At 38.0% G+C, this 27,421-nt stretch overlaps 1 protein-coding gene across 2 annotated transcripts; it reads left to right on the plus strand.

The window, feature by feature from the left end:
- The first annotated feature begins 804 nt into the window (after positions 1–804).
- On the plus strand, positions 805–26,834 carry LOC136266810 (3'-5' exoribonuclease HELZ2-like). Of its 2 annotated transcripts, XM_066061832.1 has the most exons (24): positions 805–973; positions 5,827–5,971; positions 6,812–6,973; positions 7,926–7,960; positions 8,353–8,513; positions 15,452–16,427; positions 16,483–16,609; positions 17,329–17,540; positions 19,123–19,212; positions 19,262–19,343; positions 19,394–19,484; positions 19,587–23,321; positions 23,371–23,465; positions 23,518–23,679; positions 24,026–24,178; positions 24,890–24,990; positions 25,061–25,191; positions 25,251–25,357; positions 25,407–25,570; positions 25,630–25,758; positions 25,811–26,032; positions 26,093–26,255; positions 26,302–26,481; positions 26,589–26,834. In XM_066061832.1, the coding sequence occupies exons 2-24, from the start codon at positions 5,836–5,838 to the stop codon at positions 26,693–26,695; spliced, it is 7,521 nt and encodes a 2,506-aa protein (XP_065917904.1). In that variant the 5' UTR covers positions 805–973; positions 5,827–5,835; the 3' UTR covers positions 26,696–26,834. The 2 variants fall into 2 exon arrangements, with proteins under 2 accessions (XP_065917904.1, XP_065917903.1); XM_066061831.1 differs by having other exon boundaries at positions 19,394–23,321.
- The last annotated feature ends 587 nt before the right edge of the window (positions 26,835–27,421 follow it).

A 27,421-nucleotide genomic window follows, 5' to 3' on the forward strand; every position in this document is an offset into this window, starting at 1 on the left:
TAGGTAAATTTTTGAGCAGTGCAGCATAGCATAATAGGTAAAATTATGAGCATAATCGGCGGGTCCCTAACTGCTGGACTAAACAATTTAGCTAATTGTGGTGGAGTAATAAGAGTAGAAGTAAACACTGATCAATTCTTGAGTGTGGTTGTAAAAATTGTTGTTAGTTATGTATATGTGTGTGTGGATTTTAAACCTCTTTACAGTCTTGAGCAATCATCATAACTATGCAGAGCACAAAATGCATACTTCAAACATGAACTATAAGCTTTAAACTCATGATGTGCACCCTTTCTGTCGGAGACTATATAAACCTTCTTGGCAGACTGAGGAGGACTTCAGCCTCCACTTCTTCTGCCTATGTCCGGTGAATGATCAAGCCACCCTCCCAGCTGTAGAACTGATCGTAATTATACAGTCCCCGTGCTGGCATTCTTTGTACTGGTGTTAGTAGCTAGGCCAGGGTATGAGAAATAAGCCATCATTATTAAACAATGAGACACAATAAACTACACCATATAAATGAGTCCTCAGTCACATGCAACCACTAAAATAGGGTTAATGAGAATACCACACCCTGTGGGCATGGAATGCATGCATGCATGTACATTAGTCAGAAAGTCATTCTGGGGAAGGGAAGTTACATAAAGGTGGGGCATTGAGGAGACATTATGCAATCACGTGTTTTGACAGAAAACGCCATATCCTTGCGTAGTCTCGTGCCCAGCGGGGCTCGCGTTTGCGCATTAGCGCGAGCCCGGCTGGGCACGAGACTAACCCTTGCGTGCGCAAAACTGTGAAAGTGGGCTGTACCTGCACTGACCTGGCAACCATGAAAAATGCCCCGTCACTCTACGCTGTTCCGAGGTAGTCGTATCGTTGTCAGTGTATTGTACTGGGAGGCAGTAGCTGCATGATTGAGTCTATAAATAAAAAGGGTGACAAGACGAGATCCAGAGATCTGCCGTGACAGGTTAGCTATCAAACCGTGATGTATTCTCGGTCAGGTATCTGACTAATAATTGTACCACTGTGTGAAGGGTAAACTGAGTTGAGGTTGAGTTGATCCATAAACTGAGTCAAGTCTTGTAGTCTCGCTTCTAGTGCTATAGGCTCGCTATGAGGTGGGCGCAGTTGTATTGGGCTCGAGTCGTGTATATTAAACGGTTATATATCTTCCTGCTACTAACCGCCACGCTATAATGGCATCCTTGTTTACCTACGGTAGCTGAGGTACGGTACTCGTCACTGTCCACGCATCATGGGATTACGAATTTCCAGCTGTTGGATTCCAGCTGTTGAGGTTTTTTTTTCAGAGTCCCCAGCTAAAGATGATAGCTATGTGGTTTTTGATTGCACCAGTAATAATATTATTATGTGGCATTGTGATATAAGATATAGAGTGCTAAACAAAACAAAGACTTGAACCCAGAACCCCCATGATCACCACTATGCTATGCCATTACTGCCTAATTGCTTCTCTTATTTTCTATATAACTGTTAAATATATAAGTGTTATAACCAAGAGGAATTTACCTGTTGAAACAGTCGAATCTCATGCTGTTGAACTGACAGTTTTTAGTTAAATTACATAATGCTGTAACTATTATTTTTTTGTAACTTACTCTGTTCCCCTGGACGTATCAGTTATTCTGTCAGTCCAGTGATGATAAAATAAGAAATTATATCAGAAGCACACCCAAGTGAACACTAAACCTGACCCTAATTAGCACTATGCGTGGTAGCATACAACCCTAGCTCGCATTGAACTTACCAAAACTTATCTTCTCACAACTAGTGTACTTAAGCGATGATGGGTGTGACTCAGACAAAGCTATGGTGGGTGTGACTCAGATAAAAAGCAGAAAACTCTCTATCTGGCTTCCAGACGAATAGGCACTGCATAGTTAAGTAGCTAGCTATTCACGCAACCGGTTCTCTGTTTACTATCCATAGATCATGCCACACTGAGGTTGTGTATAGAGGTTTACATAATGTTTACAATGAAACTGTAAGCAACAACCTGAAAACTGAAAGATGTCATTAAAATGTGCAGTATTACATCACCACAACTTTGATAGGTCACGTTTCTGGTGACTTCCTGTATTGTATAGATTCCACAATCCTCTGTACATGTTAGTCAGCATGAAATGCATGTTGAAACTTCCCTTACCCACTATTGCACAACATACGATTTATAATGTAATAGCAGTGCCGCGGCTGCATGGTGTAATTAACAGTAATTATACGTCATACAGTACATGATAGATTTTGTTGCAACTTCTGGTTGGTGAAACAGCATGGAAAACAATTTGGTGGTATATTGTACCTAGAGCCAGGCAATGAATTTTATTGTGGGCTACCATTCTCATGTCCAGCCGGCTCGCGCTAATGCGCAAACACTGTCTGGTAACAATGCTCGAGTTTATTGGACCCAGAAGTGCTATCCAGCCAAAATATTGGCTGGCCAATCAGAATCGAGTAGTTGCATAATGTTTAAAAATCATTCAAAAATGGCTAGGAATAAAGCAAAACTCACAAAAGGGTGATTTACTAGATGCGATCTCTTCATACATCGTATTAGTAGTGGACAGTGTTTCATTACTGGTGAAACATCGAGTCACCAATCTTCAGTTTTATGAGGTGACATTGGAAGACACAACTTGACAACAGACCTCTTGAATAACCTAGGTGAATACTTGTAATAAAACGGTTTTAAATAGTCTGCTTTTTCATCAACTTCCAATGCATTCGTGCGATTATGCAACTCCTCAATTCTGATTGACCAGCCAATATTTTGGCTGGATAGCACTTCTGGGTCCAAGAAACTCGGTCATTGTCACCTGACGGTGTTTACGCGTTAGCTTGAGCCCGGTTGGGCACAAGACTAGCAGTTCGTTCATGTTAGCACGATAGCACGGTTCAGTTTGACTCGGTTCGGTACAGCCCAGTATTGCCTCTGCTCACACTACGCAGTCTTGCTCGCTAAGTCATCCGGTTTCCAAATGTGCACAATTAAATATTAATTAATTTGCTTACTAAAATTGGATGCAGCTCTTGCCCTTTAAGTCTCTTGTGCTGGAATTCTTTCATTTCAACAAGACAGCAATAGATAGGTGGCCGTGTAGAGCTGCAGAAATCCCGCCGCGAATCAAAGTGAGTGAAATAGTAACTGGCACGACGACAAGTAGTTCATAACTGTCACTAGGCTTTCTTTCGTGCTGAACCTTGTGTCAGTGTTTCTGAGTCCTTCTTCATAGCATGTTGAGTTTATAAAATTATTATTTTGTGCACCTGGTGAGTAATTATTGTACCATACCGTGCTGGCCTGGTTCAATCAGGTGGGCTGGCTCGGTTCGGTTGGGCCTGGTACGGACGGTGTTCACATTGCACTTTTTACCGAGCCGTACTGTTCCAAACCGTGCTACTGGGCTAGTGTGAATGGGGTATAGGCTACCATATGATAGAAGAGTTTAGCAGGAGGACACCTTGACAACTACCAGACGCCGGCGAGCTAGCACATGTAGGTTAGCCATTTGGCTCCACATCCACCTGACTGTAGACACCAGGCTGTTAACAATAGCGAAGTACACGCTGTCATGTGTCCTGTACTGCTTCCAGCTGTACTGGACCTACATGTAATTATATGCATTGGGTGTCCCCTTATGGGATTCGAAGTTACGATTTTGCATTCGAATGCTTCCAACAAACAAACCTCCACATTTCAGTACATTTGTTTATGCACTAATATAAAGCTGAAAATCTGTCCGTCTGTCTGACTGTCGTGCATTGCTTTGGAATTCAAAATTATCTTGCCAACTACTACATGTATAACTGCAGTGTTTGTGTCAAACAAAATGTTCATTTAAGAACTATATTGAAACTTGCATCTGTGGTTGTTTACAGTGCATTGAATGCAAGGGTATATATAGAGCTACTGGAACTTTTCTGTAAACTGCATGCACACCACAAGTAGACACCTGTGCCATTCAACTTATGGATGCCTTTATAAATATCTTCAACACACAATTCTTCTATGTGTGATCCTTAGTGTGGTGTTAGTGGTTAGTGCATGCGTCTGATAACTGTGAGGTTGTGGGATCAAGCTGAATTTTTGTACTTAATAGCAATCAATAATACCGTAGCTTCATTTACTGGCATGTGAGTGTTTACATGTAGATATTGTTACATTTGATAAGATACGTATGCTTCACTGGAATATATACACATGCTGTGGAACACTATAATATGTCCAGATTCTGTATTTATAAACAACAGGATAGATATTGTTTCAGTATTACAGTATATTACAGGCTATTATACATGTGCTTTCAATCAGACATTGTTTCAGTTTGAAAAAGTATTAACTGGTACTTTTTTTAGCTTGTTAGTCATGAACTCAGTTAAATTTACTGAAATAACTAGCACATAGGACAGATATTAGTACCCTTTCTACTTTTTCCAAGTAACTTCTCTTGAAGTTTTGTGCTTGTTTTAGAGTATAGGTTATATGTGTTGTGTTGTGTCTATTCAGTACAGTAAAGTTGGATAACTTTTAAATATAGTTTGAAAGTACATGTACTGTGGAATACTGTATTGTTTCTATAGCCTGCACTATAATTATAGTTGCTGTTTCAGTCAAAAGCACATTGAATCCTATGGACAAGGGAGTGTGTAACTTCGTACACTACCAATACTACGGGCGAAATTCAAACATGACGTCCAGTGTTACTATGTATATAATTGGTTACATCATTCTTACATGCAACAGGGATACACTGAATGGGCTGCTACTCCATCGTCTCTTAGTAAAGCTGCTTTGATAGGAAGATCGTCGAGTCAAAGGTAAAGCTTGGAATAGTCATGTGGAGTAATTCTGCGTGATTATCAACTGTAGCAAGACTATCTGTGCTACTATTCCTCCATTGTGTGCCATTGAACTTTGTTTATATAGTTTCACTTTGTCGCAGCGGAAACATAACGTACTCAAGCATACATCTTCACATTATATCCTAATTGGGAAATTTTAAAAGTTACTTATTATAGTACATGGCAGTCATGTTTGAATTTCGCTGTTTACAGAGTTACATGCTCCCTTGTCCGTAGGATTCGATGTGCTCCTGTTTCAGTATTTTATGGTATACTTTGAAATGCATTTTATGTACTATATACTTGTAAAATTTTACTTTGCACACAAAAACAGTGTCACAGGGCACACTTTTTGCAAAGCACACAAAGTTCTTTTGCAATGTAAATTCACTTCAATACGAATTAGTTACACAAATATTTTCCTTGTGGCAGCTACCATTCAAATATTTTATTTTTGGTGTATAGTTATAGTTTAAACAGTGGTTATACTATATAAAGCTGTAACAAAGTGTAGGAGGCTGTATTACAGTATGTATACACCCTAATAATCATCAAATATGTTCATTAATTGTGACTGGGCCTGCGAAAACAGGGCATGTGGGCACATGATTTTTGCCTACTTTTTCACAGTTCCTTGACTCATAACTTTTTACACCATTATGCTATGGCAATGAAAATTTTAGCCATTAGTAAGCATTTAATTGGCTTTATGATGCAAGTTACAGAATGTAAATATTCTGTTCCAGTACTGAGATGTGACCTATAGTGTGACAGGGTGTTGTTTGTGCTCACATGCCCTGTTTTCACAGGCCCAGTCACAATTATTGACATAACATTAGTAACAAAGCTTTGAAGCTTTAGTAACATATTCAAAAGATGTTTTGGAACCCCTGGTACAGACACTAGATTTCAAGCAATTGTTTCAAGCTTGCATGACCAGTATATTTTTGTTTCAAGGTTTACAGTATGTCTGAAGTCTGCTGGCACTGTTATCAACTGTACAATCAAGAACAGTTTGTTGGATCATTATGGCAACAAAGATGTTTAGACCAAGACCATCAAGGTGGAAATTTAGTACATGTCAGATATCATTATGAATCAGGTACAAGCATATTTATATTCAGTAACAGTTGCTATCTATACATGTAGTAGATTTGTAATATGCATGTTCTATATAATATATTTTACAAGTTAGTAACCATAGCTACATACTACAATTTTCAGCAAGGAAAACCATACAGCGGCAGCTACTATGAGCTAGCGTTTATGTGGATTTTCAATAACTGACCCATTTTTATGTACTATTACCCACTTGGCTCCTCTCAAAATTGTTATTCCTTGACTTACAACAACTCCTTTGCTTAATTTCTCCCTCAAACATGTGATATCAACATTTGTATCAACATTTCAAATACAGACCATGGCTCTTATCTGAAGGCAGCTCTTATGACAATAATGCAAGGTAGAGCTGTGGCTTCTATCCAAGGACGAGAGCCACAGTTATTAGTGGATAAAATACTTTATATTGTTTTAAATTAACATTAAAAATATTAAATAAAACTTCATCACTGTTGGGCCATTTAGTGGTAGTTAGGTATACATATATCTGAGTCCTCATTAATTTTGTTGTTATTATCTACATGAGTCAGCTGTCCAAACATTTAGTAGCACTTTGAATACTGAAACTGTGTATTATGATTTAAGTGAGTTATGAGGCTTTGACAATATCCCACACATTTAGTATAGACATGTTTACAACATGATAACATTATTGTTCCAGTTACAAAACCATTGGTAGTGTCCAGAGTGAACAAATGTTCACCTATTTGATATTTCTAGTAGTGTTTTTGGTGGGGCTCAGTGAATGAAACCAAATTTATGCTGTTCAATGGTTAACATACATGCAACTTCTTACCTAGTGTGAATGTATATGTATGTATAGGGCTGCTACTAAGACCAATTCCTGAGGAGGCGTTATCAAGGGTTACCGGCAACTTTCAACTGTGTCAAAAGAATCCCTGTCCAACACCCTGGTGTACATATGCCCATAATGATCTAGAGCTGAGTGAATGGAATAAAGAAAGATTGGCTGCTAGATCAAGCAGTAAGTTGCACATTAAGCTTAACTTGTACAAGTGTAGGAAAAATTGGAGTACGGATCATAGAGTGAAATAAAAACAATGAAACTAGGACGTCATCTGTACCTAAAGCTATATTAATGGACATTTAATTCCTACTTCAATCATATACAGCCTGTCAATAGTGTATCCATGGGATTAAATGAACACTAGTATAGCTTCAGGTGTAGGTGACCTCCCTTGTTTCATTGCTTTTTATTTCTATATTCCCTACTCAAAATATAATTCTTTAAACTTGCTTGATTACTTTTTTGTAACATGATTTATGACTGGAAAATCAATGCACACTGCATCAAAGGAAAAAATAGCACAAGAGATGCTTTTTTAAACTACAGCACTATGAATGAAGAACAGTACAAGAAGCACGTTTTATGGTCACTATGTAAACTATGACTATACATGCACCCCAACCATTGATTATTGAAAAGTGCAGTGGCCATTCTGCTTCATTTTTAGCACGTTCCACCCTTTAGAGTCTACAGCATTGCAAAACAGTATGAGAAGTGCCTCTGCAAACAACCCAATAACTATGGGATTGTTGTACTAAAGTCATGAGGCGTTGCTGTGGATCAACAGCTATGTGATAGCAGAGAAAGAAATAAGACACAAATCTTAGTCCATAATGTATGTGCTATAGATGCTGTGATTAGCAAAAAGGCATGTCTTGGGCAGAAAAAAATGTTGTACAGTGAAGAAATCAAGCCATTAGCCTAAACCGTATTACGTTACACTTGGCTGAAGGCATCAGTCAGTCTGTCTGTGTTTCTTTCTTTCTTTCATGGAAACCTGCTGGTAGGGTTTGGGGTCACTCTATAGGTTGGGTGACAGTTTTGAGCAGGAAAGCCCAAACCTTCATGATCCCTACTATATAGTTCTACTATTGTACTGTATGATAAATTCATTATGAAAATTATATAGATCAGCTCCTACCAACTTCACGTCAACCTAACAAGGTAAGTAACGTGACTTTAAGATGTAATAACTCGGTGGAATGAACCAGTGCAACCACCAGTTCATTCCTCCCCTATATGGACACATAGATTCAATTACCCATAACTAGATCACTTGATATCGGGATTTTTGACTTTAAATCTCACATTCAATCTCATTCTAAATCACTTTTTGCCAAAAACTTCGTGAAAATCCCTAATACTAAAGGTATGATTTTCCAAAACTCCTTTTATACTAAGATGATTCCTTTTTTAATATTCTAAAAGACTCCTTCATCCCAAATAACTTCCAACTTAACAATTTCTAGCTTATATCCAAAAATATTAATTGTAAAATTTTATTTAGCAATTAACAAAATCTAGCTGATTCAAAAATTAAATTAATAATTTACCAGGGTGGAGGTCTGAAGAGCAAGTGTAACTATGAGTTACCACCTGAGGATAAACTGGATGCAGGCTTGTTGACCCAGCGACTTACTTGGGAGAATTATGTTGACAAGTTCCACACCTTGTTGTATTATGAGGAACATGAGCACAAAAGAGTGCTGAAGGAAAGGTAAACATGATTGTTGTTTTGATAAAAAATCAGTAACATATGCAGCATTAACATTGGGGCCTCCAGGAAATTCCTTCATTAAAATAACTAATATATTGGGATGTAAGTAGTCTATATAGGGCACCTGTGGTATCGTACATACTTATATATATTTTTACCATACTATGTGGTGCTAACTAGTATCTCTTCTATAAATTAGTGACAAAAACAAGTTGATGCTGTGCTACTTCTAAAAACCAGATGCCCAGTTATATAGCTAACACTATCCCTTGAATTGATTATAAGATTTAGAAATAAGTGTAACGCGGAATCACTACATTGTACTAAAGATAAATTTTTCAGTGCTTTCAGCTTTTCTTGCTGTTTCTTGCTGTGTGTAGCTCTATCATCGCATTTTGCCATGTGCGCTTATCATCCATGGTTAATTACAAGAAATGAGTATGTGCTTAACAAATAATATGCGCTTAGGGGTGGTCCACAATTATCTGCTTTTTCACAAGCGTACAAACCATACGCTTGGGGGAGGGGGTAAAATTGCATGTACGCTTTTTAAAATGTCGATCACGTGAGTTGGCGAGAAATCCAAATGTAGTGATAAGACTCATTGTAGGAGTGCCTTTTAGTGGTTAGAAGAGCAACAGACTTACAGCTACAAAGTTATAAAGCAAAAACCGAGCAAGTGTAAAATCACGGGATTGAGATGCTCTATTAAAGCAGTCACTGGGGTCAAAAAAGGTGCATAAAAATGTCAAAAAAATGAACTGATCATAATCAGAGTTCGAACCAAGGACCTCCATACCTAACACCTGCATCCTTAACCACTAAACCACTGCTATCTCGGCTTCGTCTGATCACTTCACTTAATTTCTACCTTATAAATGAAAATTCTAGCTTAATAAGTAAAACTGATCTGCCAATAGAAAATCTAGATTGTTCTAGAACATTCTATGTGTGTTCTATTAGATGATTTCAGTGAAAGCAAAAACGTGCACTCTATTAGAGCATTAACACCATACTTAACACTTTGAAGCTCAATCTAGTAGCTATTTCATCAAATCAGAGCCATTTTCATATCAATCAGTGATTATTTGTAGTATTAACTTAGTTTCGCCCCCAGGCGGTCTGCGAGCAGACTAGTATGACCGACTTGCGCCAATCATCATCATCATAATAAGTGCTATATGCTTGCAAAACTTGTGATACAACAACCTGGAAATCATATCCCAGTAAAAATGTGCAGGATTTGGTTTTTGAAAATACAAAAAGAAGTGAAATCTACTCAAAAACAGCCAAGCTGTAAAAAAAGAGTGCGGCCCTCAAAAGCCTGGGTGAAAAAAGTTGTGAAATCAAAGGTGGCGGCCAAGAAATGGCTGCAATGATGTTAATGCTAATAAATTTTAACAATGCACACAGCCATTATTAAAATTTTTAGTATTAACATCATTGCAGCCATTTCTCCCAGCCATTGTTAAAATTTATTAGCATCATTGCAGCCATTTCTTGGCCGCCACCTTTGATTTCACAACTTTTTTCACCCAGGCTTTTGAGGGCCGCCCTTTTTTTACAGCTTGGCTGTTTTTGAGTGGTATTGATATCATGATATGTCAATACAAAATTTTCAATTTGTTGTGCTACTTCTAAAAGCCAGGTGCCATGTAGCTAGCTGGAATAAATCATCAATGCACTATGCTATTATTTTTATTCTAGCTAATCAGGACACACGATAGTGTGTCGTGCAGCCAAGTACAACTAGTGCAGACATGCAACAGACAAGTGTGCATATTACAGGAACCATGAAAATACTTTTTTCACGTATTTGTAGCTCCATAGTTCCTGAGCGAAAATTACCCAATTTTACTGCGGAAACTCCCTTGGGGTAGGGCACCTCCTATTCTAAATTTGAGGTGAATCCGCCCAACCATTACTGAGATATGTGCCTTCAAAGTTTTTCCTATTTTCTTTGTATTTTTCTTCATCTTCTGCTTCTTTTTTCTTCTTTTTGCTCCACTCGCTATAGCTTGTGCATGCTACTTCAAATTTTGAGGGCAGTAAGAGCATAGTGCAGCACATTTCCAGCCCAATTTTCGTAGAGATCAAATTAAGAACAACAGAATTATGTGTAATTTTGAAAATTTCAAAAGCAATTTGTTGTCATGCCTACGAGGTAATCCACTTGACAGAATAACTTTAAAATCGGTCTGAACATGAAGTTCCTATTGTAGTGCAAAACTTTTGTGGTTTGAAAGCACTGAGAGTATTAACTAAGGAGATATAAAGCAAAACCAATCATGTGAAAAAATCACAATCAAGATACTCTAACAGAACAGTCACTGAGAAGTAATATTAAACAAGTTGATGTTGTGCTACTTCTAAAAACCAGGCGTCATGCAGCAAACAAACCTAAATGGAATTAATTGAATTAATTAACAGTGTACTAAACTATTAATATTTATATTGGGTTTTGCTTTGTTGCTACATACACAATTGAATCAGTAATTTGTATTTCATAATTGATGAAATATTTTGTAATTCTGTAATTATGTTGCTAAGCACTGCTAAGGAGGCGTACCTCAAACAAAATGCTTTAACCTACTAATAATGCAAAGAGGTATCTTCTTAACTGTTATATAGTCTGTCTATAAGGCCACGAAAAGTTAATTATATGTTTCTGGTTCCCTTCCTGGTCATTTTTTTGCTGAATGAATTGTGCAATCACCATACAATAATTTGTAATAATTATATCTGTTGAAAGGTTTTCATGTCTTGTAAACACTCTTTCCTTATAAGGATGCACTGACTTTATAAAATAACTTTGTTTTTCCCTATAATTCCATGTACTGCTATGAATGTAGTGTATCACATCAAAAAGTTGCCAAAAAAACCCTGGTCATCTGGTCAATTTTGGGGAATTGGTAGGACCAGAAACATGTAACTAACTTCGCACAGCCTAACATTTTCTTACGCAAATTCTCCAGGCAAAAGCCTCAAAGTTGCTCTTCATTTTCATTCGCGTATGTATGGGCATGCCCCCATAGGAATTTGTGATGTCCAGTAGCCTAGGAGGCCAGCTGTGTTGTTTTTCGGCTGTTTGATGTCCTTAGAACTATTTGGGTAAGGCCTTCACCGCATCCTTATAAACTCGTTTCACCCGTATTTCAAACCGGCACATATTAACCATCTTAAATCAAAGCTTACCTGCCCAGAAGTTTAATACAGGTTCTATACAGCCTTTATTTATCACATAAAAGCTGTTTTTAGCGAACAATTTTGCTCACGTGGGTACAGAAAGACAAACAAATATACAAATATACAAACATATAAACATACAAACATACACACACTTTTTGGAAAATAATTTCAGTAAACCAGGTGCGCGCCCACAGCCGGCTTTTGGCCATCTGTGCGCGTGCACCTGGTTTTAAAAAAGGTGTGCAAAAGTACCAGAAAAAAATCTCCAGGTTTCAAACCAGGGACCTCCACACCTACATATCCAATCCCTTACCACTCTGTCACTGCTGTCAGTTGCTTACCTCACTTAATTTCTACCTTATAAATATGAAAGTTCCAGTTTAGTACCAGGTTTTTCCAGTCTGTTGTCCTATTATAATTACGCATGCGCTAAAAAATCTATGACTGAAGGACCATTCATTGGTGATAAAGGAGTCACAACAACACAGTGAGTATTAGTTTCACCACATTAACAAGTATTCAACATAATAGGACACACATAGTTACGTGAATCTCGTTTGGATCTTCCTTTTACTCCGCACTGCTAAACGCATGTGCCAAAATACATAGGACAAGGGGCTGTAAATCCCAGTACACTAAAATGATAACTCGTAGATCTATCAGTGGAAGTTCTGGAACATTCTATATGCGTTGTATTGAAGTGCTCAGAAAAAATGTGTGCTCTATTATAATTATAGTGTACTACCGTAGAGTCGGGTTGTTAAGCGCGTGTATCTATTAAGCGCATATTATTTGTTAAGCGCATACACGTGCACGTTTCTTGTAACTAACTATGGATGATTAGCGCACATGGCCAAATGCGACAATTAAGTTACACACAGCAAAAAAAATGGTAAGAAAAGCTGAAAGTATTGAAAAATTAATGTCTCCTCAAGCGCTTACGTCTCCCTTGAGGTCTCTCTTCGCTATGTATACAGCAAATCAGCCATCTGGATAGTGATAATCTCATTAATCACGAAGGATTTCACCCAGAAATGGAGTCAAATATCCTTACATATTGGCGTGGTTACCGACACAAACTGCATAGTATGATTTTTACAAAAAGTTTTCTCCGAACATTATAAACGCATGCGCTTAACAACCCGACTTTACGGTACAAAAATTATGAAAATAGCCTATATCAAGTGTGTCATGCAACCAAATACAGCCGGTGTGGGCGGGTGACATACAATTTTTTTCAATTCTATAATTACGTTGCTATGCACTGTTAAGGAAGTGTACCTCAAATAATCCACTTTAAGCCACTAATAATGCACAGAAGTGTCTTCTTAACTGTTTTGTAGTTTGTCTATGGCATTGTCTTATGCAAATTCTCCAGGAAAAGCCTCAAAGCTGCTCTTAATTTTCATCCAGGGCACACCCCTTTCAGCTTGAAGGAATTTCTTATACCCAGCAGCCATGCATGGTATAAGTCACCCTATAGAGAATTCAGCTACAGTTAAGCTACAACAAGTTTTCCTATAGAGAATTCAGCTACATTAAAAGTCACCTTATAGAAAGTTTAACTTTTAAGTGTCTCTATGTAGTTTTTGGCTGCATTACATGTCACCTTACGAAAAGTTCAGCTGTAAACCAGTCATTCTGTAGAGAATTCAGCAATGTTACAAATCACCCTATATAGAGATTTCAGCTATACAAACAAGTAAAATTCAGCTATGCATATAACAAGTCACACAGGAGAGAATTCAGCTACAACATTTACCCTGTAGAAAATTCAGCTACAAACAAGTCACCTTGTAGAGAGTTCAGCTACAACAAGTCACCCTATAGAGAGTTCAGCTACATTAAAAGTCACCCTGTAGAGAGTTCAGTTACAAACAAGTCACCCTGTAGAGAGTTTATCCACATTATAAGTCACCCTCCAGCTCCAAAAAGTCACCCTGCAGAGAGTTCAACTAAAGACAAGTTACATTGTGAAAGTTCAACTACAAACAAGTCTACCCCTAATGAGTTTTGTAATAACTTAAGTAACTTTTATGATCACACCTGTGCGTTATAATCTTTTGATTGCTGCACAGTAATAAATATAATATAATAAGTCACCCAGTAAAATGTTCATCTCTATAAATAAAGTCACTCTGTAGACAGTTCAGCTACAACAAGTCATCCTGTAGAGAGTTCTATGACAAGTCACCCTGTAGAGTTCAGTTACAACAATAAGTCATCCAGTAGAGCCCTCGATAGTTCTGCTATAACAAGTCACCCTTTAGAGAGTTCAGCTATGATAATCATTCTGTAGAGAGTTCAACTACAAACAAGTCAAACTGTAGGGGAGATATAATTTATTACTTTTAAAAATGGGTGACCCTCAAATAAAAACCAGTGTGAAAAAAGATGTGAAATCCAAGGTGGCAGCCAAGAAAAGGCTGTGATGGTAGGTTTATGGCTTAAATTTTAATAGCAACAGTCAGGGGTGTAGCCAGACTTTTGGTGATGCCAGGGCCTAGCTGTAAGCTAAAGACCAAAAAAAAGTCAAGTGGAATGTTCTTGGGGGAAGGCCTGGGTGCTTCCCCTAGATCACGTCTGAACGAAAACGATGCATACACAAAACGTGCCCTTAGGCAGTAACATTAAAAGGTGCTGTTGGTGCATCTAGCTAGCTAAAACCTACACACTGCTGTTTATGCAGCTTATAGAAACTATAAACCTATTGTAGCTAATACTAACTTAATCTCAGTTCACTTCCAGACCGGCAACCAACTTCAAATTTTCTAGCACATGGGAACCCTCCACGCTTGAGTCGTTTAGTTGGCAATGCTTCCTTGCGGGTATACATTATTCTCGGTCAGCCCTCCTGTTGATGGTCAGTAACTTCAGACTTGGCTTGTACTCCAATGTATTCGAGACATCACGTGCCTGCAACATGTGACAAATAAACAAACCATTCATCAGATAAATATACATCAACTATTCACAGTTTGTGCTCACCTAACACATGTATAACACGACCACTCAAGTTTATCACAGCTGCTACCTTGTAATATGTCTGCCTCAACCAATCAACACTCTTCCGCCATTTCCACCATGCAACACATGCGCTACTGATCATGTGATGCAATAGATCTCGATGATTTGCAATAGTTTAGCATTAATGCAATGCGACCCTTAAGAGTAGTACAGAGGAGCACTAGTGTGCAAGTAGCTACCGGAAAGCTCCAGGGCTATAAGATTTGATGTGATTTTTAGTTTTAAAATATTCTGCCTCTGATAAGGGGGTTCGGATGAACCCCCTTCCTGGCTACGCCCTTGATTTCCCCTCCACCAACTACACCTCCTTATTTATAACTACCTACGTAGCTTGTTACACTGCTTCTCTGAATACTGAGACTGATTTATCTCAATCTGACTGCTCTATTAGAGTATCTCGAATTATTGATGCCCGGGCCCAGTGGCTATGCCCCTGACAACAGTTCAGGTTGAATTTGGTGCTGAATTCTAGTGAAACATGGAGAAGGCAACACAAATTCACCTGAGTTTTATCATTATTAAAAATTTTGCCATAAACCTACCATCACAGCCATTTCTTGGTTGCCACCTTGGATTTCACATCTTTTTTCATGCTGGCTTTTTTGGGGAGCACACCTTTTTTACAGCTTGGCTGTTTTGGAGTAGATTAAATACATTTTCATCTCCTGGTATATACAAATGTTGTCACTAACATAATATTAGCAATGATTTGCACCCTACAGGTGTAACAAGGAGCTAAGGATATCACTGTTTGAAATACATGATGAAGCCAGTGAAATACATAATGAAGCCAGTGAAATACATTATGGAGCCAGTTTGGAGGGGCTGAATAGTAATGATGTTGCATATGTCGAGCAAGCTGCTACTCATGTTGAGATTACAGTAGATAGTACTACTATAATTGCCGAAATCACTAACTACAATGTCAGCGACAAGGGATTAGATGAGGTGAACATTGAGTTTAAAGAAAAACAAGCATATGATCTTATAGAGAAAAAGATAAAAGGGACATCCCAATGTCTCCCTGTTTGCTTTAAGTTGAAGCATTCTTACTTTCAGAATCTCCACAAATCGGTGGATAGAGTGTCACCTAAGATAATTAAGCGCCTCTTTCCAGATGAACTTGATGCTAGACAAAGGACGCTGCCATTTACTGCCATGCCTGAGTCAGACTGTCTGCTACTTGACAAGGAGTATCAGCTGTTAGCACTAAAGAAGATGATGGCCTGTGACTCCAGTGTTCCATTCCTAGTAACTGGTCCTTTTGGTACTGGGAAGACAAGACTGCTTGCCACTGCAGCAGTTAATTTTCTTAAGAAACGTAAAAATCGTGTTTTAATTTGTACCAGTCATTTGCATTCAGCAGATGCTTATATTGATAGCTACTTTGGACCAATGTTAGCTGACCACTGTTTCCCACAGAATGTTAGGCCTATCAGATTGGTTGGGGATGGTTACAAATATCATGGATATTATCGCCATCTGTTTGCAAACAATTCTAACAGAGATAAAATTGAAAAATCTCGTCTTGTAATCACCTCATTGCTAACAGCACCTCAGCTTATTTGGATGAAGGGCAGACCATTCACTCACATCTTGATTGATGAAGGAGCTCAAACACGTGAACCAGAAGCCATAGCACCACTTGGTTTAGCTGATGATAATACTAAGATTGTCATTGCTGGAGATCATTTACAAGTACAGTATGTCCATCAATACCATTGTGTGTTAGTGTGTTCTTTTTTCTTCATAGATTGGACCTCAGGTGTTGGTTTTAGGAGAAAAGGCACATGCCAATGGGTTAAGTAAATCATTGCTCCTACGACTTCATAAACATTACCAAGACGTTTTTAAGCACACCAAAAATAATCCCTACACAGGTTAGTATGAAATATTAGTTGTGGTTTCTAATATAGGTTTCTAATATAGGTTTATGTAAAACAGCCTGGCTGTAAAGAAAAGCATCACTGCAGGCTACAATATACACTGTGACATCAACAGTTGTACACTAATGCCTGCATTAATGCTCTTTATCCTTGTACTAATATAGCACCACAGAGTTGTTAAATGTAGGGTGGGGGCACTCACTGGTCTAAAATTTTTTTTTAATAAAATATAAAAATAAACTTAAAAAAAACAACAAGAAGTAAAAAGCAAAAGGCACTTTGCCCACACTATGCTATGAAGTGGGTACCACGAGTTGCTGAATACACAATGTATTTTTACATTCTACATTAGAGCTGTGTGATAATGAAATTTCTGATACGTATCTTGATAATGCTACTCATTATCACGACTATCACGATACTTGCATAAACCACAAAGACCAATACAAACTATTTTTACTCTGTATAAATTTACTCTAAGCCAGCACTAATCACAATGAAAATCTGCATCAAAAAAAATTACCTGGAAATTGTTACAGGAAAAGGGTGATAAATGACTGCTATTCATAAATTGTAGTTTGTAGTATGCAGAAGTTTACTATTATCATGATAATGAAAACTTCCACGATAACGATATTGCATTGAAATTATCCTAATTATCACACAGCCCTAGTCTACATTATTGAATTCATAATTTATATTGTGTCTTGTAGCTCTACTGCTCACCAACTATCGTTGTCATGATAGTATCCTGAGGCTACCATCAAACTTGTTCTACAAGTCCACACTACAAGTACGTACTAATAGCAACCTACATCCCAAGACTGTGTCTGCTCTGGAGTTTGTCTGTACTTCAGTAGATAGTTCAATTACTGCTTCATCAGGGGATTGCAGTGAAGAAGAGGCCAGAGCTACACTAGAGCAAGTTAGTTACACCTGTGGAGTTAATGAAACATTTTGAAAAGCTGCACATGCATATCGGAGGAGGTTGCATGGTCATGTGCAATCATACATTCCATAATCTCAAAGAAATGTTTAACTAATTTGACACATAATGATTCTATAGGGCAACTATGTGTTCCTTGTCTTTCACAAGCCTTCTCATACCAGTATGTTGCTTTAACCCTTGAACCCGCATAGAACTTCTGAGGAATGTGTGTTTACACTATAGCAGTGTTCAATTAAACTATTTTCTACAAATAGCTTTTAGTGTTTTAGGCTGAAGGGTGAATTTACGTCATTATTGTCACCATTTATGCCTGTATTGTGTAAACACTCACAAAGGCTTACTTGTTATGAAACATGTTAATTGAACAGCAACAAATCGTGTTTCTGCGATTGAATATTCCCCCGAAGTGTTTTAGTTCAGTCATGGGTTTAATCACATAAGTCATATATAGCCCAATGCAGAATTTAATGGCAAAGCAAGTGGTATTTGATAGGAGCAACCACTATTGAGTTATGAATCATTTTATAAAGGCAGGGGCATGGGAAGCATGGGTGCTTGGGCACCCATAAATATTTCCAGTGGCGTAACTAACGGGTGTCAGCACACTACTATATATTACTGAAATGATCATGATATTCTAATAGAGCAGTCAATGACTCTAGTAAAGCAGTCACACTCGAGACTTTTTTTTTTGGTCTTCAGGTTTACCACTGGGCACCCATAAGTTAAATATCTTCCTGCATCCCTGAAAGATATGTAAAGGGTTTGAACGTTTCTTTACTAAAAGTTTAGTAGTTTGGCCCAACAGTTTAGCGTCAGCATAAAACTCTAGGTACTGTTTAAATCCTTATATATCAGCAGTTGAATGACATAAATTGTGTAGCCATAGGAAGTACACTTTGAAAGTTACAGCGCTTTGTTTAAGGAATGCATATTTGATCCAGTTTTCTAGATTATGTGGGTTTTAGGGTTAAACATTCACTTGCATAGCACACGGTACGATGTTCAGTTATGTAAATGTATGGCATAAGGCTGACGCATGAGCACATAAGATTTTCTCATGACTTTCCTCAATTTTACTGAACGCAAGAGCTGTGCTACTGGTATGTTAAGTTGGCATTGCTGTTGCTTGATGGTGCTTGAAATCTTTTGTTGCTGCTTCAAATGTAAAAATGGTTAGCTTGTCTTCAAATAGCAACCACTTTTTAATTTCGACGTCCGTAGATGCCATCAATCCCACATTTACAACACCAGGTCCAGCATATCACCAAATTGCAGTACTGTGACAAAGCATGTAAATCAGCAACATAGTTCTGCCTTGTTCTCGTACTCTCAAGTTATATCAAAACCTTTGAACAATTTCAGGCTAAGGTGGGTTACAATAATCCCCATTGCTAGTATGTGATAACAATACATCTGTATAGGATTAAAGCAGTTGTACCATTAACAGACACAAGAGTGCACAATTATGCATACTACAGATCCCCCATTCAACTTGAAACTGCTGTTTTTCATGATTTAGGTAAACTATATTTTTAATGTATGCATAACTTATTAGGTGAAGCAGTATATCAATCCCTGGCCAGCTGCACAGTGGGGATATAAAGACTACTCAACTATCTGTGTTATGGCATCCAGTAAGAGCCAGGTGAAGTTGTTTACTGATGATGGACTTTTTATGTATATTGCCTGTTTAGGTGAGATTAATGAGAAAACTTCTGAAAACTGATTTCAAGAGTATCAAGGGTATCCATATTTTAGCAACATATGAGCTGCAAGGTTTGTGGTACAACATATCCAAAACTGTTTACTGTTTGGTGACACTTTAGGACGAGAATTCAGAGCTGTATTCCTTAGTACTCTGGAGATAACTAAACCAGATGGATCCACACTAAATCCAACAAAGTCGATCTGTGACAAGTATGCCTTTAATACTGTCATAACAAGAGCGCAGTCCCTAATAGTTTGTGTTGGTAATCCCTTCCTGCTCTTCTCCATTGAAAAATCCACTCCTGATTATAGCATTTATTGTTGGAGGGAGTATGTTAAAAGATGTTTGGAGACATCATCTCTCAAGCTAACACCACAATGTTATGATGCAGGTGAATCAGTTGTGCAGACACACATCCATAAGCTTTATGTCGAGGTGTTTGGGGATCTGCAGGATATGCTGACTTCTCCTTGTATTAAAGCTCATAAAGTGAACGATAGCATTTTAGAAGCTTACAAAAGAGCATTTCAGTCCAGCAAAGCTTGTCGGAATGTCAAGGTAATGTTGGGAAAACTTGGTGATGGTGACCGTGGTTATGTGCTGCAAAGAAGTGATTCAAAATCTGCTGCCAAAGCACCTAAGGATGCTTCAATGGATGCCACTGAAATAGAGTGTATATTGGAGGGTGAAACATTTAGGAGATGTAAGGCAATACCACAAGATCCAAAGGAGTTACCAATAATAATCCAGGGGGTTGACAATCGACGTGGTGCTCTAGAAGGAGCAAAGGTGAAAGTACGTGTGTACAAAGATAGTGATCGATGTGGTCGTGTGTGTGAGTTAGTAGAACAAGGACCACAGCGACAATTTGTATGTCGTGTGGACAATCACAATGCAATTTTTCTCTATCCCATTGATCGTAAGAATCCCAAATTAATTAACCTGCCTGGTTTGTCCCCTGAGATGCTAGAGCGAGCATCTAATGAGCTTATTATTAAAAAGGAATTGGATTACAAGCAACATGCTGTGACTGTATTTGATCCGACATCTTTTCACATTCCTAAAAAAAGTGATAAAAAGTTTAAGATAGACATACCTCAGATAAAAGATGTTATTCCACTTAGTATTGCACAAAAGTTGTTGTTTGTGGTGTGGTACTTGAGGTGGAGGCCAAAATATCGTTATCCACTTGGTATAGTGATTGCTGCTATACCAAGAGGATTAACATTGTATCATGGAGAACGACTGCTGTTAGCTCACCATCACATCAACACTGCTCCTGTTGATGATATAGATGATGATGAAACTTTAATAGTAACCACTGCTGGATCATGCCTACCTTTCTATGATAATGCCTTCACCATTGACCCACCAGAAGCTATGGTACTGGATGATGCTCTTACACTGGAACCTGTTGCCAGTGATGATGATAAGTGTTACCAGTTGGGAATACACATCACCAATGTTGGAGGAGCTGTGAGGAAGGGAAGTGGGGTTGATGTCAGTGCACTGGAGAGAGCCACTGCAGTGTACATCTCCAGGCTTAATCCTATGAAATCGTTTTGTGAAGAATTTAGTCCATCATTTTACCCCATACTTCCAGAGAAGGTAAGAGGTTCTCTTAGCCTTGACTGTCACAGAGAAGCTCCTGCAATATCATATACTTGTCAAGTACATATTGTTGGTAAAAATATACAGATTGTGCCTGGCACAGTAAAGATCAGTGAAAGTTGTGTGCAATCCAGAGCACGACTGACTTATGAAGAAGTGCAACATTCTTTAGTTGAAAAAAAAGATACATCGCTAGATGAGAAGGTCACAGATTACAACAAAACCTTGTCTACCAATACGACATTTGGGTTACAGCAAAGACTTGCACTGCTACTGAAGATTAGTGAATCATTCTTCAGAAACAGGGTGAAATCTGATGATATGGACTACTCCACTGAAGATGCAAATGAGCTGTCCAGTCCACAAGCTTATTTCCTGGTAAAGGAACTGATGGTGTGGGCCAACAGGATTGCAGCAGAACATATTCTAACTGCCTTTCCTGAGTTAGCTTTGTTACGTGTACAGAAGCCACCCAATCAAGACCAACTGGTAAAATGTCTTGAGAAATGTAAAGATATTGTAGCACATTCTCCAGTCCACAAGACACTTGCTGATTACTTGAAGGTCCCCAATGAACCTGGACCTGTTGTTATGATGAATGTCCTCTATATACAACTTTTTCAGGCTTTGCAACATGGTGATTTGATGCAAGCAAAAAATTTACTGAGGATCACCAATTACCATCCTCAGCTTGCAGTTCTCTGTAAGGAAGTGAATGGCACCAAATGTAGAGCTGAATATGTCTGTTCTTCAGTGCTACAGCAACAAATGCCACTTTCACTAGATTATTGTAGTTATTTGGTGTCTTTGCCTCAGGATGGAAATGAAGTATATGGTCATGACGACTTGTGTTGTTTATACACTCATTCCACTTCTCCTCTAAGAAGGTACATCGATATTGTAGTACAGCGGTTGATCTTGCAGAGCTTGTCTTCATCAACAACAGCTGAATATACATCTGATGAGGTAAAGGAAATTTGTGTAGATTGTAACACAAAGACATTGAATGCTAAAAAGGCAGGAAAAGAATGTGATTGCCTGAGTATTGCTTTGTCACTGGTAAAATGCTCTGAATCCTGTACAGTGTACATATCAAAAGTAGAGAAGAGTTTGTACTTTGTCATTCAAGAATTAGATTATCACTGTCTATCACTGGACCAGCGTAACTTCCACCTCAGCAGCATCACAAGTAATGCTAAACCATGGGTTGCTAAACCATCAGCGGGAAATGTGCAGGAAGATGTCAATACGGAAGGCTGTAAGACATATGTTTGGAAAGCTAAAGTTACATCATTTAGTGGTACACTGGCAGTTGACGGTTTGTTTGTAAATTCTAAAAAGTGTCAGCCTACTGTTGAGTTAACTAAAGACACAATGATCACTTTCTACATAGCAGAAGCAGCTAGTGATAGTGTGGCTTCTAGTAAGCCTACTGACAGCCAGGCTGCAGCCTTGGTACAGCATTGTTTCATGGCTGGGTTTCCTAGTAAATCAATGTCATTGGGTATAAAGGATTGGAAAAAGGTAACCGAGTTTATGAAATTTCCATCACTAGATTCTGCTGCTCCAGTTAAAGATCTCCTAGGTAGCCAGAAGTGCGATTCTGGTGATAACAGTATTGTTTTTCCAGGAAGCGCTTCATTTTTCTTATATGAAGCAAAGCGTTCATTCAAGATTTATGAAAGTTTTCAAATTTCTTTTGCAGCTAATTACAGAGATCACATCTTGTCCCCTTGTGTCCAGTTGTTGGAGGTCGCACCAATGTTGAATGTGTGTGTACAACACAGTACTAAACCTGCTGATTGCTTTTCTAGTTCAATATTATCCCATGCTTCTAAAGTGGAATACAATGACATTCACGAGTACATTGAACTGTGGGAGAGTGTGTTACTGGCTGAGGCTGCAGTACAAAGTGTTGGTGAGGCTGAGATACAACTAATTCAAAATGTTCCACTAAAATGGCCCAACCTGCGACAACCAGGATCTTCCCTTGATGATGTTTACTATTCTCCTTTCAAACAAGGCACAGTAAAAGAAGAACTTGCTGATATTACACTAACTATACCTGCCAAGTTTGAGGAGCGTTGTGGAGAATATTTTGATCTTCAAGTTGGCAACTTGGTGTGTGCTCGCTACAACATACCACTTGGTGAAGAAAAGGAAGTTGATGGCAGGAAAGTGACCACTGCAAGTGCAGTCTACCATTTTGTAATTCATCAGATAGAAGATCAAGATGGAGGTGGAAGTCAAACAATGACCACTTCAAAGAGAAGTAGTAAAAAGCAAAATGCCAAGAAGTCAGTTGAAAGAAGTGGTAAAGTGATTCACATGAAATTTGCCAGCAAAGATATTGCACGAGTGTCACCATTCATGAGACAGTATTTGAAGGATAGTACTTGTGAAATTCAAATAATCCCACTGGATCTTCCATACAGGTAATGTATGTACATACTACAGACATGATGTAATGTGATGTCACTACAGGAGGATGTACAGGTCCCTACTTGCTCTACGTTACAGTAAGAACCAGTTATGTAAAGACATAGCTGTGGGAAATGGAATTAAAAATAGTAGAAGATGTAAGTACGTACCATGCACATGGGACACTTTGTATAATAATGTATCTTACAGCTCGTGGTCAAAGATTTGTTCAAGTCACGCAGGACCCACTGGTATATGAATTGTGGTCGGGTAGAAAACCATCATCAAAACCAAAACAACTCAATAGTGAACAAGCAGAATCAGTGGAGGTTTCAATGAAGAACAAGTTTCAACTGATACAGGGTCCACCTGGTAATAATTACCATGATGTATAATTACAATAATCAGCCAATTATTTTTACCTGCAGTCCTTTGGCGGCTGGATTTATTATAAAGCCATTCAAATGACAAAGTAGTTTGAAATATAGCCATGGCATTACAGTTTCCATTGCAATTTAGATAGAACAGTTCAGGTGTGTAGTAGTATCATGAGTGCTCATGGATGGGTGAGTATAGGCTTAATTGATAAAGATTACTGAAGCTTTAAGTCAAAATGATAGGTCTATGCCTGGAATACTTGTAAATATAGTGGCATATTCAAAAATGTATAATAAATTTTAATGCATCACACATGCACTCATTATCTTATGACCTGCAGGAACTGGGAAGTCAGTGACTGGATCTCACCTTGCCTATGCGTTCATCATGTCCAATTCTGGTTTCACAACCAATCCACGATCCGAACCAGATGAGAAGATAAGATGTGTGATGTATTGTGGACCATCCAATAAATCAGTAGATGTTGTACTGGGTAAGTCAGCAGTGTGCAACTTTACTTACGTAAACTTGGAAATGTTCATGCAGTGTGAGAAATAAATGTAATTTGTAAAATAAACTCTTCACAAACTTTTAGTGGCCTTGCATTGTAATGAGAGCTGCATAAACCACAAACTTCATGGGTTTTGTACAGTAACATACGTTATAGAATGCATTTAAGCTTACCATGAGACTCTATACTGCAATATACTTACGGTTCACGTCTCATACTGTAAATACAAACATTGTCAACTGAAATAAAATACTCTGTATCATTGTATGCAAGCTTGAATTTTATTCATGGTTTCACATAATGAAAGTATTGCAGTGGTAGTTCTGTCCAGTCATGTGTTTCAAATGCCATTATGTGATTTTTGTGTACGTCGTATTTGGATTATTTTTATTACAAGTAGTGATAACACAAATATTTGTCTTGTTCTTGTGCTGTACTCTAAAAAGCAATAAACACAGATAGTTTGCTAAAGTATCTTTTTGTTGAGGCACAACATAATACCTTAAGCACATCCGTATTAATCACACATTATCACTGCTCATAATCCTGACACAGTACACGGAATAGTGATAACAATAGCTTACTAGTTTTTGGACTTTAAATTGTTGTTATATCATCAACTGGTGTATGAACCATTGTGTGTACACTAACTGTTTACCATCAATAGATTAATTTCTTTTTTATTTTATCCAGACATGTTTTTGAAGCATCCAAATATCAAAGATCTTCGTATATTGAGAATATACAGTAAAAGTATTGAGACTAAATATTACTATGGACCACACAGTAATAAGGTACATAATACATTTACTGCATTTGGTCACAACTACATAATATGTTGAGTATCTACTCTACTACATACAGGTGCTCAACAAGCCTAGTTCTGAACAAGAGTGTAGCAAGGCTCATGAACCATATGCTTTGCATAAGAAAATCCGTAGCAGAGAGTGTCCACTTTCTGGAGAAATATTGGCAATGGAAGAAAGATTTAAGAGGTATAAACCCACAAACTTTATAGTTGGCAAACATCATGTAGTTCTTGTTTTGGTTATAGATATATGAAAGAAAATAAACTTCCTTCTCCACTTGAAAGAATCAAATTCAACACAATCATGAAGGACGCTGAAGAAATGGTGATACGTGAAGGCGATTATCAGATTGGTAAGCTGCACATCTTACTAGCTATTGTGATGTTTTTACTCCCAAACAGTGTTTTGTACCTGTAATGAGGCCAGTAGTGTTCGTGTCGTTGATAATATTAAACCCACACATCTGATTATTGATGAGGCTGCCATGGCAACAGAGCCTGAGGCCATGATTCCCATACAACTAGCAGATCATGTGACCCTCATTGGAGATCACCAGCAACTACAAGTAATTGAGACATACTCTACACCATGTTCCTGATAATATTGTATGGTATGTCCTCACAGCCAGTGATTAACTACAACCCTGCTAAAGAGAAAGGATTAGGATGTTCCCTGTTTGAGCGCTATGTAATATTGTTAGAAAGTAGTGGATATTGGAATTCATTTATGATGCTTACTACTCAATATAGAATGGTATGAAATCCTAATATCACAAATTAAAGTAGATTGTCAATTTCTTATACAGCATGAAGCAATTTGTGAGTTCCCTTCTGAAGAGTTTTATTATGGAGAGCTCATAACCGACCGGTCTGTGTCTCAACGATTTTGTTCTTTGAAAAAATTCTGGCCTAATGGACCAGACTGTCCAATTGCTTTTTGTGATGTAGAAGGGAAGGAAGAAGGTGGTAGTAGTCATCACAAAGTCCATCAGGAGTCAAAGAGCAACAGAATGGAGGCTGAAAAAATTGTGAGCTACTTGATTTGTGCTATGTATGTGACGTATAATGATGCATGTGGTGACCCACAGGTTGAGATTATTGCCATGCTGAAACAGAAGGCTAAACAGAGCATGATAAAAGAACCAGGAATTGCTGTCCTGACTCCTTACAAAGCTCAAAAGAAGCTCATAGAGGATATAGTGAAAGAGAAGAAGCTAGGTGTAAGAGTGTGTACTATCAATGAAAGTCAAGGTGATCGTTTAATAGTGTATTATTGCTGTCATACATTACTTTACAGGAAGTGAATTTGATTTTGTGATCTTCTCTACTGTACGATCGATGCCTCACCGGACCATTATGAGCAAAGCAGCTGTGCAGGCAGACAGGACATGGATTAGAGAGCATTTGGGCTTCATCACTGACCATCACCAAATTTGTGTTGGGATCACAAGAGCCAAACATGGTCTGGTCATCGTTGGTGAGTACAATTATACCAATACACTGGCTTTATCCTATAACAATTCAATATACAAGAACTTAACATCTCATAATTGCAGGTTGTTTATCATGATGTTGTCCATTTAGGAAATTCTCTGCTTCTCGATTATGACGACACCTGGAGTAGATTGTTGACACACTACTACAACAAAAGATGTCTAGTGAAGGCTTCATCTTTTCCTCGGCGTCGTTAATATATAGCATACCCCATCCTTAGTAGGGCTTTTGTAATATGGTGCATTTTTGTTGCTATAATACGGGTATATGTTTACAATATGAAAATTGTATACATAGCTGTGTAATACTGTCACACCATAATTATGTATATGGGAACCACATAAGGCTGATGCTGTTACTTTGGAAATAAATGGGTTTAAATTGTCTAAATATAATTTATGATGATGGGTGGCTTATTGTAATTCGTATATCCCAGTGAAGTCATTCTTCCTCAAAGAATTTTTACTGGAATATAATTATGTGGTGACTACCACCATACAGTCTAGAAATTAATGTTGTTTACTCTGTAAATAAAAGTTAACATCATTGACCGTTACGGGAGGTAAAGGGGGGACATTGGGTCACGTGCACCATGCAGTGTTACTATTTATAGCTATGCATGTACGCACTCAACTCAAGACACAGATGAAAGTATTGGAGTCGCAGATTCTGTCCAGCTCTATGAGTTGAATAGCAGCCCATCATGCCAAAAACAATTGTCAGCAATTTAAACTTGCTAATGTAGCCATATACCATATATATATATATATACTACTTGCTTTAATATTCTGTCTCGTGCTAACCTCCCATTGGTAGACCATGTTTATTGTGCTGCCAGATAGCTAACTAGCTAATCCAATGAAATCCAGCTGAGAACACTGCAGCTCTTAATTATTTTATAGACTCAGTGAGTCAATCTTTCA

This window comes from Dysidea avara, chromosome 9 (genome assembly GCF_963678975.1).
Source record: "Dysidea avara chromosome 9, odDysAvar1.4, whole genome shotgun sequence".
Classification (NCBI taxonomy): domain Eukaryota; kingdom Metazoa; phylum Porifera; class Demospongiae; order Dictyoceratida; family Dysideidae; genus Dysidea; species Dysidea avara.

What these genes read in the sequence shown, in the direction of transcription:
- LOC136266810 (XM_066061831.1), top strand. Translation starts at nt 5,836, where the DNA reads ATGTCTGAAGTCTGCTGGCACTGTTATCAACTGTACAATCAAGAACAG. An exon ending in CAGATATCATTATGAATCAG is followed by an intron (nt 5,972 to 6,811) that starts GTACAAGCATAT and finishes ATGTATGTATAG; the next exon opens with GGCTGCTACTAAGACCAATT. An exon ending in ATTGGCTGCTAGATCAAGCA is followed by an intron (nt 6,974 to 7,925) that starts GTAAGTTGCACA and finishes AAAATTATATAG; the next exon opens with ATCAGCTCCTACCAACTTCA.